The following is a 17,500-nucleotide window of genomic DNA, read 5'->3' as shown; positions in this document are numbered from 1 at the left end:
AGGAAGAAAAGGAGACCGATCAAACTCAATGGTTTGAGCCTAAAATGAGTATGTTTGAAGATTATACAAGTCGTGTTGATGACTGGATAAAATCAACATTAGAAGCACCCAAAAACTCTCAATCAGAGACCGCTCAGGATGAAATTAAGCCAGGGGATAGTGTGTCCAGGGCTGGGTCAAAGACGTCTATTTCGTCAAGGGCGTCAATCATTTCTATGACCGCGCAAGCTGCTGCTGAGAGAGCTGCCCTTGGGGCCAAGGCAGCAGGTCTGCAACAAATGCATGCTCTGGAAATCGAAAAAACACAGCTTCAAAGCAGAATGCAACTAGTAGATATACAAACTAAAATTGCTGCTGCTGATGCAAAATTGAAAACTTTGCAGATTTATGAATCAAGTGTACTTCAATCTACTAGGGACTTTGCTTCCCAAAATCAAGGTGATGGAATGAATGAATATTTAGAAAGTTATGCTGAAAGATCTCCTGTTGAATTCACAAGACTTGGTACTGTTCCTAAGACACCTCTCCAGAAAATTATGGAGGAACCAATAACACAGCCAAAACCAATAATAAACAGGCCTTCTTTCACTACTGGAATAACTTCCCAAACACAAACACAAGCATAAGCAAATAGTGGATACCAGCCCACAAGAAGGAGGCGAGCAACAGAACATGTTATACCCCCTCTGGCTCCTCAAATGCCACCTGGACTGCCACACAGTCCGCCCAACACTCAAAATGACCTTGCAGACTTAATAATTCAGCAACAGAAGCAACTTTCTCTCCCAATCAGAGAAATACCTGTCTTCAATGGTGATCTTCTGAGCTATCGCCCATTTGTTCATGCGTTTGAACACTGTGTGGAAGGAAAAACTGACAACAACATGGACCGTCTTTATTTCCTAGAACAATATACCTCTGGGCAGCCAAAAGAGTTAGTTCGAAGCTGCCTACATATGGATGTAAATCGTGGATATGTGGAGGCCAGACGTGTGCTAGATGTTCATTTTGGAGATCCATATCGCCTCACAACTGCTTACATTGGAAAGGCCTTGATCTGGAATATCATTAGATCTGAGGACGCAAAAGAGCTGCACAGCTATGCCTTGTACTTGCGAAGCTGTTGTAATGTAGCCAGAGACCTCCCGGATATGTCTGAGCTCGACACCCCATCCAATCTAAAACTCATCCTGTCAAGACTACCATTCAAACTACAGGAACGATGGAGAGGGAAAGCATGTGAAATACAGGAAAACACACAGAGAAGAGCTCGATTTCATCATCTTGTTGACTTTATTGAAAAGCAATCTAAAATATTACTAGACCCAGTGTTTGGCTCTCTTCAACAGTCAACTGCTAAAATCTTTAAAACACCTGAACGTAAGCAAACTGTGAGCAAAAGCTTTGCTACCACAATCACCCCGGTAGTAGCTGATGCACCACTGACTGTGGAAAGAGCAAGAGAACCTGAGAACCTCTCAAGAGTGGCGTTCAACAAGCCATGCATTTTCTGCAAAGGAAATCACTTCATGGAATCTTGTCACCAGATGGCAGCAAAACAACATAATGAAAAAATTAGGTTTTTAAAAGAAAACGGAATGTGCTTCGCTTGTCTTGTCAAAGGTCATACAAGTAATGCATGCAAAAAGCGTTTGACCTGCCAATCATGTCAGAAAAAACATCCAACAATTCTCCATATCCATCAGCAAAAAGCCTCAGATCAATGGCCTTTTGCGCAGAGCCAGACTAGCCATAATGTCCGAGTGGAACAGTGTGCAGTCCCCGCAGCTATCAATAGCAACTCTGTGGCAGTTACTATGTCTACGAAGCATACTGGGGCCGGCATATCCGACTGTAAACTTGCCATTGTGCCTGTGCAGGTGAAAGCCGTGAAGGGCAACAAAATCATACAAACCTACGCATTCCTCGATCCTGGAAGCAATGCATGCTTTTGCACGGAGAAGCTGATGGAAGATCTGTGTGTTAAGGGCAGAAAAACTGAAATCCTATTAAAAACTATGGGACAAGAGAAACCTGTGAGTACTTACCGTGTCATTGGCTTAGAGGTGAGCAGCATTGATGGAATGAACTTCACACACTTACCCGAAATCTTCACGCAATCCAGCATTCCAGTGAGCCATGAAAACATCGTCATGAAGAAAGACATACAAAAGTGGCTTTATATGAAGGACGTTAAACTTACCGACATTAAAGCAGACATTGGTCTGCTTATTGGAGCCAATGCCCCATGGGCACTAGAGCCTTGGAAGATAGTACATAGCCAAGGAGACGGGCCTTATGCTGTTAAGACCGAATTAGGATGGCTCATCAATGGTCCATTGAGTGCCGGAGCACATACTGATGAACGTGGCCGACTCTGTGTCTCTTCAAACAGAATCCATGTGGCAAAACTGGAGGATCTGCTGGTCAAGCAGTACAATCTCGACTTCCCGGAAAGGGCCTGTGAAGAGCAAGCAGAGCTGTCCTTTGAGGACAAAAGGTTCCTGAGGATAGCTGATGAGTCAGTCGTGAAGAAGGATGGTCATTATGTGATGCGATTGCCCTTTCGTGATGAGCAGTTGACCATGCCAAACAACAAGGCCGTAGCTGAGCTGAGAGCCATGACTCTGCGTAAGAAACTTTTAAGGAACAAGGACTTTCACTCCGATTACACAAAGTTCATGAAGGCAATGTTCGATAAAGGTCATGCAGAAAGAGTACCGGATGACCAACTGTCTAAAAGCAATGGTAAGGTGTGGTACATACCCCATCATGGCGTCTACCATAAGAAAAAGAACAAAATTCGTGTTGTGTTTGACTGTACTGCATCATTTCAGGGCACCTCATTGAACCTTCAGCTACTTCAAGGACCTGATCTTACGAACACACTTCTGGGCGTCATCCTCAGATTCAGACAGGAACCAGTAGCCATGATGGCAGATATTGAGGGGATGTTCCATCAAGTCCGAGTCCCTGAAAATCATGCTGACTTTCTGCGTTTCTTATGGTGGCCTGATGGTGATGTCAGTCAACCCCTCACAGACTACAGAATGGTAGTGCATCTTTTTGGTGCCGTTTCCTCGCCAAGCTGTGCGAATTATGCATTGAAGAGGACTGCCTTAGACAATGAGGGTAAGGTGGCCACAGATGTTCTGAATACCATCAGGAATAATTTTTACGTAGACGACTGCCTAAAGTCTGTTGCCTCGGACAGCCAAGCTATATGTCTGGTCAGTGAGCTCAGAGTAGCATGTGCTACAGGAGGCTTCAGATTGACAAAATGGGTTAGCAATAGTAACTCTGTGCTAGCCTCAATCCCAGAAGAAGATCGAGCCTTTAAGGAGATTGTGGATGTCAATCTGGAGAAGAGCGACCTGCCACTAGAGCGTGCTCTTGGCGTTCAGTGGAGCATTGCTACAGACACCCTACGCTTCAATATCTCTCTGAAACAACAGCCTTACACACGGCGGGGCATTCTCTCAGTCGCTAACTCTGTTTACGATCCTCTCGGATTTCTCGCGCCTATGGTCCTTCCAGTAAAGAGGATAATGCAAGAACTCTGCAAAGGAAACTATGGATGGGACTCAGAGATTCCGCCCGCCTGTGCCAAGAGATGGGAGTCATGGATAGGTGGTCTAAACCAATTGACAACCCTGAACATCAGCAGATGTTACCGGCCACAGGACTTTGGGGAAGTTTGCAGTGCCCAGCTGCATCATTTCAGTGATGCCAGTGAGGTGGGATATGGCACAGCGAGCTACCTAAGACTCACCAACACCAGAGGTCTCATTCATATTGCCTTCGTGATGGGCAAAGGAAGAGTAGCTCCGCTGAAACCGATCACTATCCCCAGACTGGAATTGGCAGCTGCAGTCCTGGCTGTTCGAATCAACAAAATGCTGAAAAAGGAACTTGAGTACTCTCTTCAGCCTTCAGTCTACTGGACTGACAGCACCACTGTCATGAAATACATCTTCAATGACACCATCCGCTTTCAGACTTATGTGGCGAACAGGGTATCTACCATTAGAGATCTGTCAGAAAAGTCTCAGTGGCGGTATGTGAAAAGCGCCCTAAACCCGGCGGATGATGCCTCACGGGGCTTGACTGCTGAGATGTTCTTGAAGTCTGATCGATGGCATCATGGTCCAGTCTTTCTGAAACAGTCTGAGAAAAATTGGCCAAAATATCCAGAGAATTCTGTCTCTCTTCCTGACGATGACCCAGAGGTCAAGAAGACTGTTGCAGTCTTTGGCACAGTTGCATCAGAAAAACAAGATCCGGTCATTGAATTCATTCAGCACTTCTCTTCATGGGACCGCTTAAAAAGAGCAACAGCAAGGCTTCTTCAATTCAAGGACCTGCTCATGCGTTTAAGTAAAGCAAAGAAGGCACTCTCAGACCATCAGACTGGTGTAAAGGCCAAAGTTCAGACCTATGAACATCTATCTACTGAAGATCTTGCACGTGCCGAGAAGGCACTCATGCGCTGTCTGCAACGGCAGCACTTCTCAGATGAGATCTCCGCACTGGAAGCAGGAAAGAATTGCATAAAGAAAAACAGCAAGCTTTATAAACTCGATCCTTACCTCTGTGATGGAGTACTTAGAGTAGGGGGGAGACTGAACAGGATGGCAATGCCAGAAGAATTCAAGCATCCAGCCATTCTACCCAAAGACAGCCATTTGACCCGATTGCTCCTCCGTCACACTCACCTTTTAGTTGGACATGGAGGCAGAAACCAGATGCTTTCAAAGCTTCGCCAGAAATACTGGGTTTTAAAAGCCAACTCTGCCACCCGAAAGATTTTGAAGGACTGCATATTCTGCAGACGTTGGCACACTCCCCCTAGTGTGCAGAAAATGTCCGACCTGCCTTTAAGCCGCACATTACCGGACTATCCTCCCTTCACCTACGTGGGAGTCGACTATTTTGGCCCAATTGAAGCAAAGAGGGCCCGGACCGTGGTAAAAAGGTACGGAGTCTTATTCACTTGCCTAGTCAGTAGAGCCGTCCATCTAGAACTTGCACATTTTTTAGACACTGACTCCTGTATCTGTGCTCTCCGAAGATTTATGTGCAGAAGGGGTCAGGTCAAAGAAATGTTCTCTGACAACGGCACCAACTTTGTTGGAGCGGAACGTGAGTTGAGAGAAGCACTCTCTCTTCTAAATCATTGCCAGATCCAACAACGTCTATCAGCAAGAGGGATAACATGGAGGTTTAATCCACCCTTTGGCTCACACCATGGAGGCTCTTGGGAGCGACTCATACGTACCATCAAAAAGGTCCTCTATTCCGTAATCAGACAGCAGATGCTGGATGACGAGAGCCTGCAGACAGTTCTGTGTGAGGTTGAGAGTATTCTGAACGATAGACCTATCACTGCGGTTTCAAATGATATGCGTGATCCAGAGGCCCTTACTCCTAACCATCTGCTCTTGCTGAAAGGGAAACCCCTGCTGCCACCAGGATTATCTCAGAAGGATGACTGCTATTCCAGACGGAGATGGAAACAGGTGCAGTACATCGCTGACCTGTTCTGGAAGCGCTTTGTCAAAGAGTACCTACCACTTATGCAGGAAAGGCAAAAGTGGAACGTGATCAGAAAGAACCTCAAGACAGATGACATCGTACTGATTGTGGATGAAACATCACCGCGCAATTCATGGCCTATGGGGAGAGTGATCGAGACAATCCCAGACAGCAGAGGATATGTACGACGAGTGAAAGTTCGAACCCAGAGTAACATCCTGGAGAGGCCTATTACTAAGTTATGCCTACTCCTGGAGGCCTAACTTGTCTGGACTCTGACTGACCCTTTTTCATTGACCCTGACTTTGCACGCCTTCATGTACTGACAAACCTACATATCTGGACTTGCATGCCCACACACCAGTACACTTGCACTCATGGACTTCTACACTACATATACACTCCTTGATCTGCACATACATGGACTCCACATTTTCGCATCACATTACATTCATGACATTTTTGTTGTCCATTGGACTCTATAGACTGTGCACACACACCATGGCCTTTGGGGGGGGATTCTGGGGATCACTGATTGTGAAAAGAAAAAAAAAGGACAAAAGAAAAAAAAAGAAACAAATGTAAAAAAAATATATATCCAAATGTATTGTCCTGAAATGTTTTGACATCCTTGAATGGATGATGATTATTGTGGACTGATGTTTGCACTGGTTTAGGGTAGCATCAGATAACATTTTTATTTTAGTTTTACATTATGGCTCCATATTTAGTATTTTGAGTAATTGTTAAATATTATGGACAATTAGGGGCCGGGATGTTGGAGCCATTTCTGCTATTCAAGTTATTTGTAATTTATAAGTTAGTATGAGTATAATTTATGTAAGATTATTTTATAGTTTGTAATATGTAGCGCATTTGTGTCACAGGGTGCTTGATTGTGGGCACGGATTGGGTGCCTCTGCTCCGCCTACTTAGATACGCACACACAGGTGAAGCAGCTGATGAGTTTGAATGAGCTGGCGGGAGTAGAGGAAGATAGTTTTTTGACCGTGGTCGTGATCGTAGCATACTACAAGGATACAAGGAAGTTTATTGTCACATGCATATAGTTACTGGAAGTAAGAAATGCAGTGAAATTATGTCTGGTGTCAGCCTATTTGTGCATTAATGGGGGGGGGGGGGGGGGGGTAAAAAGTGCAGTAGAAGAGGGGTTTAGTAGATTAAGTGGCAAGGGCTGCATAAAAAAGGTGGGGGAGGATTGGGATTGGGTGGGGGGCACCAACAAGGAGCACCCAAGAGCAACAGGGGCAAGGAAAAACTCCCTTACCAAGGAAGAAACCTTGGGCAGATCCACGGCTCAAGGGGCTAACCCAACTGCCAGGGGTCTTGGTGTGTGTGTTGGGGGGATGACAGGGGAGATGGGATAGTGTGCTGGGCAGGGACTTACTATTGCAAGCAGAGTACTGTATGTAATGTATGTGAGTGATGACAGTGAAGATGTGTGTGTGGGCGGGAGGGGAGTGGAGCAGTGACTGTGTGTGTGTGTGTGTGTGTAGTGTGTAGGTGGGTAGGTGGGGGCAGTGTGCTGTACGTATGTAGAGGATGTGTGTTGGAGAAGATCCTGAAGACAATGTGCTGTGTATGTGGGGGGGGCAGTGTGCAGCAAGTATGTAGAGGAGGCTTACTGTAACAAGCAGTGTGCTGTATGTATGTGAAGTGATGACAGTGATGATGTAAGTGTGTGTGTTGGGGGGGGGGGGGGGGGTCAGGGACTTACTATTGCAAGCAGAGTACTGTATGTAATGTATGTGAGTGATGACAGTGGAGATGTGTGTGTGGGCGGGAGTGGAGCAGTGACTGTGTGTGTGTGTGTGTGTGTAGTGTGCTGTAAGTATGTAGAGGATGTGTGTTGGAGAAGATCCTGAAGACAATGTGCTGTGTATGTGGGGGGGGGGGGCAGTGTGCAGCAAGTATGTAGAGGAGTGCTGTATGTATGTGAAGTGATGACAGTGATGATGTAAGTGTGTGTGTTGGGGATGGGGGTGGGGTGGGGGGTGGGGGGGAAGAAAGGCTAGGCAATCAAGGACATGGGTAGATGGAGGAGAAATCAAAAATAATAAATAAAAAGTGTGCAAAAGTTGGAGAAAGTCAGATATGTGTGTGTGTGTGTGTTTTGACGTGTGATGAAATAAGAAAATAAATAAAAGGTCTGTAGCATAGGGAGAGGGATGTAAAAGTGTAAAAGTGCTAAAAGTCTTGTAGGTGTGTGTGGGTGTGTGTGTGTGTGGGGGGGGGGGTCATGAGTGCTGAGGAGTGAATGAGTGCAAAGTCAGTATAGTGTGAGTTCAGAGTTGGGAAATGTTTGAGAGTGCTGAGGAGTGAATGTGTGCAAAGTCAGTATAGTGTGAGTTCAGAGTTCGGATGGCCTGGGGATAAAAACTTCTCCTGAGTCTCTCAGTTCTGGCTTTGTGACTACATAGGCGTCTTCTTGATTTCAGCGGTAGGAATAATCCATTGTTAGGATGAGAAGAGTCCTTCAGAATCTTTTGGGCTCTTAGGAGTACTCTTCTGGAATAGATATCTTGTAGAGCAGGGAGTTGAGTTCTTATAGTACGTTCAGCTGAGCGCACTACTCTCTGCAGAGTACTACAATCTCTAACTGTGGAGTTCCCATACCAGGTGATGATGCTACCAGTTAGAACACTCTCAACCGCTGAAGTGTAAAAGGCCTTCATGATGGATGTAGAAACTTTGAATTTCCTTAGCTGACGAAGGAAGTAGAGTCGTTGTCTGGACTTCTTCAGAACATATTGAGTGTTAACAGTCCATGTTAAGTCTTCAGTAATGTGGACACCAAGGTATTTAAAACTTGTGACTCTCTCTACAGGTTGCCCACTGATCATTAGTGGGGTGTAACTGTAGTTCTGCTGCTGCCTTCTGTAATCCACTACCATTTCCTTGGTTTTATTGATATTCAGTGTCAAGCTGTTAGATTGACACCACTGTGCCACCTCATCAACCTGATCCAAGTAGAACTGTTCATTGTTGTTACTAATCAGGCCCAAGATCACTGTGTCATCTGCAAACTTGATGATGGAGGTATGACTACTGTTGGCTTTGCAGTCATGTGTGTAGATGTTGTACAGCAGTGGACTCAAAACACAGCCTTGGGGAGCACCAGTGCTGATGGTTAATGAGTCAGATGTCAGACCCCCCACTCTAACCACTTGTGAACGGTTGGTGAGGAAGTCAAATATCCAGTGACACAGGGTGGTGTTCAGTCCTAAGGCCTTCATCTTTGTGACCAAGGTGAGAGGTACTATCGTGTTGAATGCTGAACTAAAGTCAATGAACAGCATCCTCACATAATTCCCATTCCCCTCCTCCAGGTGAGTTAAGGTGGTGTGCATGAGGTTTGAGATGGCATCCTCTGTAGACCTGTTGGCTCTGTAAGCAAATTGGAGGGGGTCGAAGGAGGCAGGGAGGGATGAGCAGATAATGTTTTTCACAAGCTTCTCAAAACACTTCATCACTGTAGACGTCAGGGCTACTGGGCGGTAGTCATTCAGACATGATGGACTTTTGTTTTTCGGTACTGGAACAATAACAGACTGCTTGAGGCAAGTAGGAACTGTCTCTTGAGCCAATGATGTGTTAAAGATATAAGTGAACACAGGAGCTAACTGAGCAGCGCAGGATTTCAAAACCCTGTTTGAAATTCCATCCGGTCCAGTAGCTTTTCTACAATTTACCCTCCTAAAGGCATTGCTCACATCGACCTCAGAGACACAGAAAGGTGCATCCTCATTTGCTTCACATGCTGCAGCTAGTCCAATATAGTCTGTGTTTTTCATGTCAAAGCGAGCATAAAAAGCATTAAGTTCATCAGGGAGGGCTTTACTCACATTCATCATAGGAGGGGGCTTTCTTTCAAAGCCAGTGATGGTTCGGAGTCCTTTCCACACTCGTGCTGGATCACCCTCCAAGAAATCAGCTTCAACTCTGTCTCTATAGCGCCGCTTAGCATCTTTAATTGCACTACGTAAACTATAAGATGCTGCTTTGTAATCCGTCATATCCCCTGAAATAAGCCCAGCATTATAAGTCATGGTGCGTGTCTTTAATGCCGTTCTCACTTCTCTATCCACCCATGGTTTCTGGTTAGGGAAGCTTCGGATCTTTACAGTTGGGATGATGGAATCAGTTAGCATATTGATATAACTCAATGATACTTCCGTAAACTCATTGATGTCAGCAGAGTTCGTCTTGAACATCTCCCAGTCAACGTTGCTAAGGGCGTCCTGTAGCCTGGCTTCCGATTGGTCAGTCCAGCGCTTGACCTCCTTCGTCACTGGGGGGTCCGTCCGACTTCTCTGTTTGTACATAGGCAGTAGGAAAACAGCGGCATGATCTGATTTTCCGAAAGCTGGTAGAGACTTCGCTTTGTAACTGTTCTTGAACTGTGTGTAGCAGTGATCCAGTGTGTTGTCACCACGTGTAGGGAAGTGAATGTGTTGAATAAATTCAGGCATGGACCGGTTCAGATGTACTTGATTGAAATCACCGGCCACAATAAGCGCAGCTTCAGGGTGCGTGTGTTGTTGTCTATTTAACACTTCTTGCAATTCTGAAACCGCAGCATCTGTGTTGGCTTGTGGAGGAATGTAGACAGCGTTGAATATTACCGAAGTAAACTCACGGGGCAGGTAGAAGGGTCGACAGACGATCGCTAGATGTTCTAGATGAGGCGAGCAGGACTTTGAGAGAACGGTGACATTTCTAGGATCACACCACTTGCTGTTGGTCATGATGCAAACACCGCCACCTTTCGATTTTCCAGATTCCTCAGTCCTGTCAGAGCGAGCAGCAGAGAAAAACTCCACCGGAGTGATGGCACTGTCCGGAACAAGTTCAGTTAGCCATGTCTCAGTAAAGCATAGAATGTTACAGTCCCTGATGTCTCTTTGAAACTGTATCCTCGCTCTTAGTTCATCCATCTTGTTCACAAGAGACTGGACATTGGCTAGGAGAATGCTAGGCAGTGGAGGCCTATGAGCTCTATTCCGCAATCTGTTACGGGCCCCGGCTCGTTTTCCTCTGTGTTTTTTCCTTCTGCGCCGAGATGCGTCTCCATGGTTCCCTGATGCATCTCGGAGAATCTCAGTCGGCCAGGTAGAATCGTCAATTAAAACATCCCGAAACAAAAAAGGCAATTCATTTCCGATGTTTCGGAGTGTAACGCCATCATACGTAATCAGTGCAGTGGAAAAGTGCAAAAAATTAGGGGTTAATAAAAGGTAAAAGAGTAAATATAAGCACAAGTTAGGCGGAGCAACCAAAAAGGCGTCCGAACGCGGCGGCGCCATGGCAACAAATTTACTCTAATTTATGTAACATATGCTTCCGAACATAATAAATACTGAAAATAATAACGATACCTACGCGTACAAGACCTCTGTCTACTCTTGCCAAAGTGGATCCGAGCGAAAACGCGTCGGATGCCACAATACCAAGTGTACTACCAACTAGACCAGGAGGCCAAAGAGGAAGTTGAGAAATGTACATTTTAAATCAAAATATTTTTTTATTCTGGACTCCCAACTGAAATTCAATAAACACATTAACAAACTGTCCAGACAGGCATCACATACGTGTCAAAGTAGCTTTACTGTAAAGTACTGCAAAGTGTCCAGACAGGCATCACATACGTGTCAAAGTAGCTTTACTGTAAAGTACTGCAAAGTTTACTGTCATGCCATGATACTCTCTCATGTATCCCTTACGCGCTACTGGGGCCTCACAGACAGCAGGTCACCCCATCATATACAAACAGCCACTGATGGATCAGAAAGCAACAATGTGGCACCATGTGCAATGTGATTGTACAGAAATACAAGCTTTGAAGTTTGGACACCTTCATTAAATTCTCTTTTCTTAAACTGACTTTTAAATGCGCAAATAATCTAGCTCCTGCTGTACTATGTCCTTTTGTGAAAAAAAAACAAATACAAGGAGGGTGGACACTAGGGGGAGCAGTGGACACTAGGGGGAGCAGTGGAGCAGTGGACACTAGGGGGAGCAGTGGACACTAGGGGGAGCAGTGGAGCAGTGGACACTAGGGGGAGCAGTGTGGGGAGCAGTGGACACTAGGGGGAGCAGTGGGAGAGAATAGTTTTGTAATAATTTATGATATTTTCTAAATAGTTTTGTAATAATTGATGATATGTTTTAAATAGTTTTGTAATAATCTATGATATGTTTTAAATAGTTTATGATCTATATTTATCACTATGATGATGGCAATCTGATGTTGAATCTGACCACATGGTTGCCTAGGAACCAATCACATCACAGGATGGCTCAGACCAATCACATCACAGGATAGCTCAGACCCTAATTGACCAATCACATCACAGGATAGCTCAGACCAATCACATCACAGGATAGCTCAGACTAATCACATCACAGGATAGCTCAGACCCTAATTGACCAATCGCATCACAGGATGCCTCAGACCCTAATTGACCAATCACATCACAGGATGGCTCAGACCAAGTTCCCTAGTTGGTCGACCTTTCTTATGGCTCTGGTCAACTGAATTCTACAGCGCCAACTAGTGGTTATAAAAGTTGACTACTTGATGCAAACCCTAGTGTGTGTGTGTGTGTGTGTGTGTGTGTGTGTGTGTGTGTGTGTGTGTGTCTCACCTATTTCAGCAGATGATTGGATGATTCCCAAGTTGTCCTTCAGCCATCTTACCACTGCACCCGCTATTGCAACCGAGCCCTAGCAACCAATCACAGCAGAGCATTCAGCTGTCTGAGCAATGGGAAGTGAGCATAGGGCTATTTGACCAATGAGAAGAGGGCAGCACCTCCAGAGCGTAGTAGGCCGGTTGGTCCCGCCCCAATTTATAGGCCACCGTCGTGAGGAGACCGTGCTCTGACATCACCGGCTGAGAGGGAGAGGGAGGGAGAGAGAAAGAAAGAGAGAGAGAGAGACAGGGAGAGAGAGGGAGGGAGGGAGAGAGAGAGGGAGGGAGAGAGAAAGAAAGAGAGAGAGAGAGAGGGAAGAAGAAAGAGAGACAGGGAGAGAGAGGGAGGGAGAGCGAGGGAGAGGGAGAAAGAGAGAGATAGGGAGTGGGAAGGAGAATTTTTGAATTTTCAAAAAACGTTTATTACAAAAGTTCAACATAAAAACATTGCGTCATGTGTGTGAATAAATCACACTAGATTAAAACCACACTACAAGTGTGAAAAGCTAAGTTCATCATTTACAACTGAGCATAAGACTCCATTTACACACCAAATACTTTCAAACATTGTTACATTTTCAGTTGCTTTGTAAAAGTGAAAGTCTATTTGCAGTCTAGATTTAATCAGAGCTGCAAAAACCATTACAACATCCTGATTTTGCCCATTTTCAACTTTGTTCTTTCTGCTCAAATAGATGGCCATCTTAGCCTGACCTAGAATGAAGTTCAGCAACTGGCAAACAGTTCTGCATTTTTTAACATAACGAAAACCAAAAATGAAAATCTTATCTGAAAATGTCTCATTGAAACCAAAAAAAACTCTCTCCAATGCATTAAACAATTCCGCCAATCTTGAACAATGCATAAAAGCATGAAACACAGTTTCTCGCTCAAAACAAAATGGACAATTTTGACTCGTCTCACGATTTAAAACAAAAATAAATGCATTCACAGCTATAATTCCATGTATAATTCGCCATTGCAGGTCCCCAATTTGTTTAGCTAACGGTAGCTTGTACAGTGCTCTCCACTCTGGTTTTACCTCATTACCCAACCCAAGTACAGTGCGCCAAGGAGTGTCAACCTTCTGTTTTAAACCTTTCTGATGAAAAATTTTAACAGAAACATTGTAAAACACTCTACCACAATTCCCATAGAAAGACAGAGGTTCAATGTCATCTAAGAAATGACCAGTATTCTCACCAAACTCTGGAGTTAGCATGAGATTAGGAAAAGGGTCACTTTCATTTGCCCAAATTTTTCCTTCAAAGTAGCCCTTTAACAACGTCTTCTCCTCTGCTGTAAGTGAAGAACAGCATCTCTGCAACAACTGAGAGACAACACGCTTTGACCTAATATTTAAAACACTTGCTACATTTTCACATTTTTTAAAATCAACGCCAGCTACATCTAGTAATTGCCCAAAAGTGAATAGGCGAGACTTTAAGAGAACTTCAGACATTGCAGTACTGTTACATGTTAGGTCTACCCGTGTTCCATAAACCAGAGGTTCTTTTAAAAGCCAAAACACAGAGGTTGTTCTTACAACTTTCTGCACCTTAAATAAACCCCACACTTTGAACAGATTTTTATAGAAAATTGGCAGTTGTGAGGTATTCAATCTCTTGGGATCCATGAAGAACAGAGATTTATCCATGTCCAATTCTCCAATAGTTCTTAAAATTGCAATAGCCACAGGTTTCCATCTCAAGTCTCTTTGGTCAGTTAGTAGTTTTTGAAGAAATTGCATGCGGAAGGCTGCTGTTCTACTTTGTACATGAACTAGGCCTTGTCCTCCTTCTTCTCTTGGCAGATAAAGAAGACCTTGTGGAACCCAATGCAGTTTATCCCAGAAAAAATCTAATAGCAATGATTGAACTTTTGCAAGTAAATGTATAGGTGGGTCAACACACGCTAATCTATGCCATAAAAAAGAGGCCACCAAATTATTAATCACTAGTGTGCGCCCTCTGTATGACATTTGGGGTTTAAGCCACCTCCATTTATCCAACCGCCCTTTTACTTTGTCAACAATCCCCTCCCAGTTCTTTTGCACATAACAGTCATCCCCAAGAAAAATCCCTAGATATTTAAGACCATCCTTTTTCCATGTTAAACCACCTGGCAAACTTGGTAATCCCTCCTCCCATTTCCCAACATAAAAGGCATCACTCTTTGACCAGTTAATTCTGGCTGAAGAGACAGTTTCAAAAACCTTAGACACTTCAACCAAAGTATCAACATCACACTGGCCACTGAACATCAAGATCACATCATCAGCATAAGCTGAAAGGCAAAAGGTATCATTGGAATTTGGAATGGATATCCCTTTTAAAGTATTCCTAAGTTTTTGCAATAAAGGCTCTATCGCAAAACTATAAAGAATACCTGACAAAGAACATCCTTGTCTCACCCCTCTTAACACCTTAAAGGGAGAGCATAAGCCACCGTTCATTTTGAGCATACTTTCAATGTCCTTATACAGTACTTTTATTTTATCTATAAAATTTGAGCTAAAACCAAATGCATTCAGAGTCTTCCAAAGATAGGAATGCTCCACTCTATCAAAAGCTTTCTCTTGGTCAATAGAGATAAAAGCTGTGTTTAGACCAAAGACCTTGGATGCATCTAAAATGTCTCGAATCAATGATATATTATCAAATATTGACCTGCCAGGAACACAATAGGACTGATCAGGGTGAATAACTTCTTCCATGACCTTACCCAACCGGGTGGCCAGTACTTTAGACAGAAGCTTGTACTCCGAGGCAAGCAAAGAGACTGGACGCCACGACTTTATGTCACTAAGATCTCCCTTTTTAGGCAGAAGGGTAAGGACAGCTCTTCGGCAGCTCACTGGCATCAGCCCTCCGGCTAAGCTGTCATTAAGCACCTCAAGCAAATTCTCCTTCAAATCAGTCCAAAATGACTTATAAAAGTCCATTGGGAGTCCATCCAATCCAGGCGCTTTCCCAGTCTCCATGCTTTGGAGCGCCTTTTGCACTTCTTCCAGGGTTATCACCCCACAGAGCATCTCATTAGAACCATCTGATACTTGAGGAAGTCCCTCAAGAAAACTCTGTTCAGCAACTATGTCCTCTCTATACTCACTAGTATAGAGTTTGGCATAAAAGCTGAAGGCCCTCTTGCGAATGTCAACTGGATCTGACCGCAAAGCACCAGTTTCAGATTTTAAATTGTGAATCATACGTTTTTGTCCATTCTTTTTCTCAAGATTAAAAAAATACTTAGAGGGTGCATCCATCTCATTCACACTTTGGTAACGTGATCGGATCAAAGCCCCTTGTGTTTTCAGCCCTAGCAGGTCAGACAATTTAGTTTTCTAAATTCCTGTTTATCCAATAGGTCTTGGTTATTAGAAGACTGTGCCAAATTCTGAAAATGTAAAATGTCATTTTCCAAAGTTTTCATATCCTGGACTGTATCTTTAGTGACATTGTAAGTGTATTGCTGACATAGTTGTTTTATTTGTATCTTCCCATACTCCCACCAACTTTGTAATGATTCAAAAGTATTCTTTTCAGCTCTGAAAGAAACCCAAAAAAAACTGAACACATTCTTAAAATGATTATCACTCAGCAAAGAAGTGTTAAAGTGCCAGTAAGCACTGTTAGACCTAATAGAATTAATAAAGATGGAACATGTTACTAAACTGTGGTCTGAAAAACTAACTGGAACAATACAACAATTCCTGAAAATATTTAAGTGGTGTTTAAAAGCATACAGTCGATCCAGTCTCGCAAGAGATACAGAGTTAGCATATATGTGAGTCCATGTATACTGTGACACATTTCTATGCAAATTTCTCCACACATCACTTAACTCCTGCGCTTCAATAAGTTGCACTAATTTTCTGCGTGAAGGCATGTGAGGTTCAAGGTGATTCCTGTCTATGTCTTTCTCTGTACAATTAAAATCACCACCCAAAAATAAATATTCTTCACTGCAGCACTTCTCCAAAGTTGTATCAAGTGCATCCAAAAAACACATCCTATCTAATGTTGACGTTGGAGCATATACACAGATGAAAATAAAGACAGAATTCTCAAAAATTGCTCTCACTTTTAAAATTCTACCTTTTAAGACCTCTTCCACTGTATAAGAATGTGGGATAAAACTATGGGAGAACAAAATGGCCACACCACCACTAAGGGTGGTATTATGACTTAATATGGCAAGCCCATTCCACTCTTTTTCCCACTCAGTTGCATTAAATTCGTCACTATGTGTTTCTTGTGCGAGCAAAACATCTATCCGTCTCTGTTTCACCAATTCAAAAAGTCCTGCCCTCTTTTGTCTCCCCCTTGCTCCGTTTAAATGAAGAGTAGCAATATTGATTGTATTCATGAGCAAATAAAAGAAAAGGCACGTTACAGAAAAGGAAAAGCGCTCAATAAAACGCATTCGTCTATGAGGCCATATCATCATCATTATTCGTCAGTATAGGATTGACCTTTGTCAGAAACTTTTTAAGTCGGTACACTTCTTTTTGAGTAAATTTACGTTCACTCATAAAGCACCTCGTGCCTTTAGTAAATTTCTCAAGATCAGGAAAATAATCGGCAACTTGAACATTCTTCACGTTTTTGGTGATCTTGAGAAATAGCTTAATTTCACTCACACCGTAACCTATAGACCATTGAATCGGCACAAAAGAAGGCGCACTTCCTTGTGAGCAGATGGAAGCGCCCGAATCTGAGCAGTCGCTCTCATATTCAGGCTCATCCACATCAGTGTCTACGGGCCCATGTCCTGATTTTTTTGCAGGCTTTGTCTTAAGGCTCTTTTTCTTTTAATGGGTTTCTTAAACACATTTTGATCAACATTTGACACAAAAAGATCCTCATCAAGACTCACGCCATGATTTACTTGTAGGCCTATATTAACCTCTTCGCTTTCAATATAAGTGGTTTCGTTGTTTACATGGGGTTCATTGTCAGAGTTATCCTGACCTTCTGCCGCCTCATGATTTTGTTCTCCTACCACTGCTAGCGGAGCCGGCCCAACTGGACCCGCTCCCTCAGCAGTGGAGGCTTGTGCTTCTGTTCTAGAGTCTTCGTTGTGAGTTTGAAAAAAATTTCAGATTTTCCGATGATTCATTAGAAGCACTTGGCATTTCGCCCTCGGCCTGTGCACCATCATTTTTCTCTCCTACCTCTGCTGACGGAGTCGGTCCAACCGGACCTTCCCCCGCAGCAGCGGCGGTTTGCGCTTCTGCACTAGGCTCGG

The 17,500-nt window shown here is 43.8% G+C and overlaps 1 protein-coding gene across 5 annotated transcripts in view; it reads right to left on the bottom strand.

Moving 5' to 3' along the window:
* The window catches only part of LOC121703875 (glycerol kinase-like), a 73,152-nt gene that overhangs the window by 20,882 nt on the left and 34,770 nt on the right, over window positions 1-17,500 (bottom strand). For all 5 annotated transcript variants that reach the window (XM_042084318.1, XM_042084319.1, XM_042084323.1 and 2 more), the window contains exons 12-13: window positions 12,371-12,451; window positions 12,204-12,282 (exon numbers count right to left, since the gene is read on the bottom strand). In XM_042084318.1, coding sequence (XP_041940252.1) covers window positions 12,204-12,282; window positions 12,371-12,451 — 160 coding nt within the window. The remainder of the gene's footprint in view (window positions 1-12,203; window positions 12,283-12,370; window positions 12,452-17,500) is intronic.

The sequence above is a fragment of the Alosa sapidissima genome, chromosome 2, assembly GCF_018492685.1.
Source record: "Alosa sapidissima isolate fAloSap1 chromosome 2, fAloSap1.pri, whole genome shotgun sequence".
NCBI lineage: Eukaryota > Metazoa > Chordata > Actinopteri > Clupeiformes > Clupeidae > Alosa > Alosa sapidissima.
Note: the sequence above shows the minus strand (reverse complement) of the source record. Positions and strands in the feature narration are given on the sequence as shown.